The sequence below is a fragment of the Gorilla gorilla genome, chromosome 14 (assembly GCF_029281585.2).
Source record: "Gorilla gorilla gorilla isolate KB3781 chromosome 14, NHGRI_mGorGor1-v2.1_pri, whole genome shotgun sequence".
NCBI lineage: Eukaryota > Metazoa > Chordata > Mammalia > Primates > Hominidae > Gorilla > Gorilla gorilla.
Genome location: NC_073238.2, coordinates 50419282 through 50425609, shown reverse-complemented (window position 1 = coordinate 50425609; position 6328 = coordinate 50419282). Strand labels below are relative to the sequence as shown.

The 6328-nt window shown below is 46.8% G+C and overlaps 1 protein-coding gene across 4 annotated transcripts in view; it reads left to right on the top strand.

The window, feature by feature from the left end:
- The first annotated feature begins 1835 nt into the window (after positions 1-1835).
- The window catches only part of DCLK1 (doublecortin like kinase 1), a 354676-nt gene continuing 350183 nt past the window's right edge, over positions 1836-6328 (top strand). For 2 of the 4 annotated variants that reach the window (XM_055360707.2, XM_055360708.2), the window contains exon 1: positions 3622-3702. In XM_055360707.2, the coding sequence (XP_055216682.1) occupies positions 3689-3702 (14 nt within the window). In that variant the 5' untranslated portion in view covers positions 3622-3688. Of the gene's footprint in view, positions 2164-3603; positions 3703-6328 lie in introns of those variants that run through there. The other 2 variants (XM_019039829.4, XM_055360709.2) reach the window with 2 other exon arrangements.

Here is a 6328-nt window from a genome sequence, read left to right as displayed (position 1 = left end):
TTCCATTCACTTCTTTGATCAATATCTTAGTAATATAAAGGAAGTAGCATTCGTTTTTGAAAATTACTTGAATTATGAGTTTTCTAGTTAGATTTCATTTCAATAAGGAATTATTGTTGAATATAAATTAGATTTGCCAAATGCTTAAGCTGCCCTGGAATGAACTTTAGTACCAGCCTGCTGTCCTGGACTAAATGATATGACCATACTGTAGGGCCAATGTATACTATTTAATGTCCTCATCTACTTAATTATCAGTTGCCCCCTGGTTTCCTTAAAGAGCTAATGATGCCCAACTATTTCTAGTGAGAGCACTTTGCTACTGAGAGAGTCAAACACCAAGGTGATTCTCTGAACACATTATCTGTGTGTGCTAGGTACAACAGCTAGGAAGAGGTAAGATGATGGTGAGTTACTTAAAGCTCTTAAGAAATGACCCTAGTAGAATATCCACAGGGGTTAAGAGATGAAATTTATTTCTTGGCTTAGCATTTTGGAAGAAATCACTTGGCATTTGTCATTGGCAAGATAAAAAGAAGTTCTGATTTCTGTTCTCCAGAAGATGTACTTGGCTTCTTCCTTTCTCTTAATTTACCCCCATGGCTCTCATTTTGCCTCAGAATGTGAAAGAATAGGCTTACTACTTTGCATTTAGTTAATTTGGTGAGTTCACTGTACTCTCATCTCTGGGCTATTAAATAGTTCAAAAATAAATATCGGATCACTTGTGGAATATGTAGCATGGATCTCATTTGAGCTGTGTTTTAAAACAAATGGTAATTATTTAACATTTACATCATACTTGGAAAGTATTTCAGAATAGTACTTTTTAATAATAAGTAGTCAAACACATAACTGGGATCAATGGGCAAGAGAAAAATAAAATTTTAATGTTCCATTGAAAGGTGTAGGCTCAGGAAGAGAGAAAAATACTTATGTGTATTTTGTATACTTATGTGTATTTGGGACAAACACAGGTTGTGGACGACAGGATTGAAAGTCAGATTAACTGGATCAAAATTCAGACTGCATACTGAGCCAGTCTAAGATTTCACCGAAATCTGGGAGCTGCTCCCACTCCCTGGACTTTTGTGCAAAGACTGGAGGAAGTTGTGAACAGCCTGGGCTGGGAGAACATTCCCCCTCTGGGAGGAGAGGCTCGCATGAGCTCATGGGGCTTTCCACCGCAGACCCAGCCTTGGCAGCCACAAAGTGTCCAGCAGTGAAACCTGGCCCTTCAGTTCTCAAGGGCCCTTTGGAACATATTTGACTCTAAGCAGAGGTCACTATTCCAAGAGTGACTCATGTCTTGGGGTTAAGTGGAGATGATGGGTGGGATCCATGAACAGATCCAGCTCTTCCCAATGTGGGGGGCACCAGAGTGCATAGCTTGGGAGGGTTGGTCATCCGAAGAGGCACTGCGTGGGTGCATCCCGGGCAAAAAGGTTGAGAAGGTGATCCACTGGCTTCCATACCCTGGGAAAGGTGCCAGACTGTGAGGTCACATCAAAAGGTATGAGTGTGGGTACCTCCTTCCCTCCCCCGACGGTGGGGGCCTCATCTCTCGGCCATATCACCTCTGTGCCTTGCACACTTCCTGGCTCAGACTCAGCCCTGTCCACGTTCTCTTCCACCATCTGATCTGCCCCCATCTCCCAAAGACTACTTGTGGGGACTAGGGAGGTTTAGGGGTGTAGTCAAGCCAGATGCACCGAGGTTGCTGCGGTGGGAAGAGGGCGCTGGGAGGGAGGAGGACCTGGGGCGCAGCCGTGGTGGGTGCGCCCTGCCAAGAAGGGCGGGGGCGACGGGGCGCGCACGCGGAGGAGGAGGAGGAGGGAGACGGGAGGGCGTGTGAGCGAGTGAGACAAGAAAAGGGAGCGCGCCCGCCGCCGCCGCCGCCGCCCTCCTCTGGAGAGAGAGGCTGGAGTGAGGCTGTGCGAAGCGCCGCATTTCAATGAGGACGGGCCGAGGCACATCCCTGCACTAGTGGCCGCAACCGAGACGCCGCGCTCCAGCAGCTGCTGCCGCCCAGCCCGGCCCCGCCGCCGCCCCCCAACCCTGCAGCGCCGCAGCCCCGGCCGCGCCCAGCCCGGCGACGACAGCACCAGGAGGCGGCCCCCAGCGCGGCCACAAAGACCCCCGGCGGCGTCTCTCCGCGGACCGGTGCGTGGTTTGCCTTCCCTGGGGACGGGAGCTGCGGGGAGGGCGGCCGGGGGACTCCGCAGAGCCCGCTCCGCCCGCAGCCGCGGGGCGCCGAGGGCAGGGCGGGCGCTCAGCTTGGCCCCGCCGCCCCGCCCGCAGTTCCTCGAAAGGCGGCCGCCCTGCCCTGGCCAGCCTGGCCCGACCCAGGGGCGTTGCGTGCGGGCGGCCCCGGGGCTGCTGGCACCTGCCTCTTTTGTTTGGTGCCATGGGGCTTTAAACCTGGAGTCAGGCGAGCGGGCCCTCCCAGGCTTTTCGCGTTGTTAGTGGAGATGGAGAGCCAGGGCGGAGGAGCTGGGAGAGGTGCTTGTCATTGTCAGAACTGGCTGCGGAGCGGGAACCAAGGAAGGAGTGGCCGGGCCCGGCCTCTTATTGTGTGTGTGCTTTTCCGTGTGCCCGGGCCAGTGATGTGTGCTTGTGGATGGGGTCGATTCGTGCGTGGTGGTGGCTGCAGCGTGGGTGTTGCAAGTACGTTTGCAGGGTCTCAAGTTCCTTCAGGGACAGCGAGGCTGCCTCATGTTCAAATTAGTACCTGCAGTGCTAAAAGCATGCGGAGAGGAAATGGCATTTTTTTCCTCCTAGTGGGAGCGAGCGCACGCACCGCCCCGCAATGCCCCACAAAAGAGGCTGCTTTTGAAAACCAGGTTTGCGCGGAACTGCTGCTGGATTTGGCAAGGAGATGCTTGGTCGGTGAGAGAGCAGATGAAAGGTTTCATTCAAACCGGCTCCCTCTCTGCTGCACCTGTGAGTGTGTCCAGGCACGGTGCACACACGTTCAGCGACCACACTGCAGGCTGTTCCGTGAATACATTTTATGACTGTTCCTAAATATATTGCCTTTCAGTGGGAAAGGAAAGTAGGACAGCGTTTTAAGTATGAAATGTCACATGGATGCAGGTCAGAAGGGATTTTTAAGAGAGGTCATATAGAGGAAAATTATAAAAGATATGCACACACCCTGTGATGTCTACGTCCGTGGTGGTGCATGGGCCTGGAAGGTATGTGTGCGTTTTATTTCATGCCAGTCCACCTGAATCCTAATCCCACGGTTAAAATATGCCTTGGGACTTCCAGGTCCAGCATCTATTTAGATGTGGTAGCATTTATGCCATTTTTTTCTTGGTATATATGTGTGTAAATTTCTGAAACAAGAACCATGTGCTTATCTAGAGAAGGATGAACATAGATTCCTCAGAATGGTGAGAAATCCCACCGAGAACAATCAGAGATGTTGGTTTCTTGAAATGGCAGGATTTATAGGAAAAGCTCTGATGAGAGCCAGTGGCCCTTCTTACCTCCAGTGTCTGTGGTCGCTGTGGCTGAGGTGCTGTGGTTACCATCCTGGTGCCACTGCACATGTGCACTCAGGCCCTTGGCCACCTACGGTCTCTGAACATTGAGCAGTGTGTTCTTGCAGGCTTCCTGTGCAGAAAGTGTGAACCTGTGGAAGGCCAGTGGATCTTCAGAAGCTCATGCATGGTTCAAATGTATGACTAAGCCAAGGTGAGGGGAAGAACACCTATTTTGTTGCCACGAATAATTACCAGCACACTAGGGTGTGGAGTGTGCTTCATTTAGAGGTAGCTGTAGCCTTGAAAATGATTTCACTCTGAGTATGGTTTCTTTTGTCGACACCATTGCCCACTTTTGGACAGATTCAGGGAAGGGAAGTAAAAGGTGTAGCCCTGCCCTGGATGAACCTGTGATCCAGTTTGAGGAAATATGCAAATAAAATGAAACAAAGTAAACCTTTTTTCTATTTTAAATTGTTCTTTTCTTCTTTTTTCATCTGGTGTGGGAATTCTTGGTCCTAAAAGCCCGTTCCCCCAGGGAATTCAAACTATTGCCAAATTATTTGGCCTTTGCCAATTGTCAGTCACTGAGAATTCGATGTGCACTCTTTCTGGTAACAGAACTGTGCCATCCTTCCCTATGGCCCTGCTTGTTTTCTTTTAGTTTGTATCAATTTGGAAGGAAATCCCCAAACTCCTAGTGTTGGGAGAATGATCACTGCCTTTAAGAATAAAACACAAACTTCAAAAGTGAGTTTGGCCTTTATAATTTACAAAATGTTGAAGAACTTGGTGAGTTGGTGTGAGTACTGGGAGTGTCTTCCACTCCACCCCCAAGACACACTCCCTTTTAGAAGACAAGAGAGCTCACTTTAAAACCATATAAATTAAAAAGTAAGAGCAGCTACCAATATCATGGACAAAAATTGGTTCTGTTTAACAACTCATGCGTACAGGATTGGATATCAAGTGATCATTGTTTTAAAGTTATCTAACATCAAAATCAATGAAACCAGTTCAGAGCTGCCTATATATAGTATAACTGTTTTTGAAAAATGCAAATTCTGACTACTATGAGTTATTAAGAGGCAAGAAATAGTTTTCATATTTGGAGGGAAAAAAGTACACTGAACTCATTAACACTCCAGGTTTAAATCACACTTCATTTCTCCCTCCCCAGACCTTCAGTGGGGTCAGCAATAGACCCATAAGCAGGTAGACAGAATCACGAACATCAGAGGCCTGCTGACCACTGCTTCCTCTGTGTGCAGACGAGGTCTGGATCAGTTATGTGGCCTGTCCAAGGTCACTGAGCTAGTTAGGAGTGAGGGCTTACAAAATCCTGCTTCTCATGCTGAAGAGGAACCAGTTTCAAAGGAGCAAGGGATGGAAAACACCAGCTTTGGAGTTACAGTACATCTGGGTTCAAATCTCAACCCCTCAGTTATAATTCTGGGACCCTGGATAAATTCCATACTCACCTGAGTATTAATAATATTACCTACCTTGTTGGATTAATATGAGGTTTAGAAGAGAATTTTTAGCATATTATACAACTGGTTGATGAGTAATAGTGTCAGGTACCTCCTAGACCTTCAATAAATATTGCCTTCTTCCACTTCATTTCTGGAGTACCAAATCTCTAGCCATGCTTTCAGGTGTGAAATTTTAGCCACTCTGAATGGATCAGAGGTCAGTTTACTGAGGGTCAGAGAAAGGTTGGGAAGACAGTGGTGCATTGGTGAGTGTTCACTGACCTTCAGAAAGGTGATGTCCATCTATATGGTGGGACTTGGGGAGTGCTTGTAAGGTTCTTGCTCCAAATTTTCCATTTTCCTGATATTCTATTTCAACATGCCTGAAATTTTGTCATTAAAATGTCTTTCCTTTGAATGCTTTGGTCTTTCCACTTTCTAGATTGTCTTGTTAAAACACAGATTCCCCTGCAAGACTCCACAAACCTTTATCAACCAACCCCTCAGCAAGGATGAACTGGTCCTCCAGTCAGCTTGCTGTGGGGACCAGGGAGTACAGATGTACCTTTCAAAAGGTCATGAGATGGAGATCAGGAAGAAAGCAGGGGCCTCTCTTGCCAGAAAGGAAAGATTCTATTCCTGCTAGCTCTTTATGTGTCAGGGCCAGGAACACAGAAACAGATTTTATTAATAAAAAAATTAGTACTTATCACATGTCAGACACTATGATAAGAACTTCATGTGCAAGAATTTATTTAATAGTTAATACTGACTATGAGGTAGGTACTGTTCTCATTCCCATTTCGTGGTTGAGGAAATCAAGGCTTAAAGATGCTGAGCAAGTAGATTTTTCAAGCTTACACAGCTAGCATGGGGTCAAGTGTAAATCAACATCTTTAAGCCTCAATTTCTTCAATCACAAAGATAGAGAGCCTTAATGAAAGGAAGAACCAAGAAATGTACTTCCAAACATTTTTTCCTCTCTTGTTGTTCCTCTTCCTTCTCCTCCTCCTCTTCCTTTTTCTTTTTTTAAACTCAACTTTTCTGAAGTACTAAATATAAGTAAATGAAGTATAGTGAATTTGCTTTTAAAAATATTGAATGTGTGAATATGTTGGAAAATCTTCTTTAAGTTGGTCCAACCTACAGATTGATTTAATTTGCTCTCCATCTGGCCATGGGGCACACAAACGCTATGTAAAACTTTTACAATCTGACTGTTATGCTGCCTGCCCTCTCTTTCTGTCCCAGCCCACCATAGCTACTTATCTTTCACTGTATGATGATATGAGAGCTTATTTTCTTCCTGCTACCAGGATTAGCCCTCTGCCCTGCAAGGAGCAGTGGGCTTTGGAGTCAGGG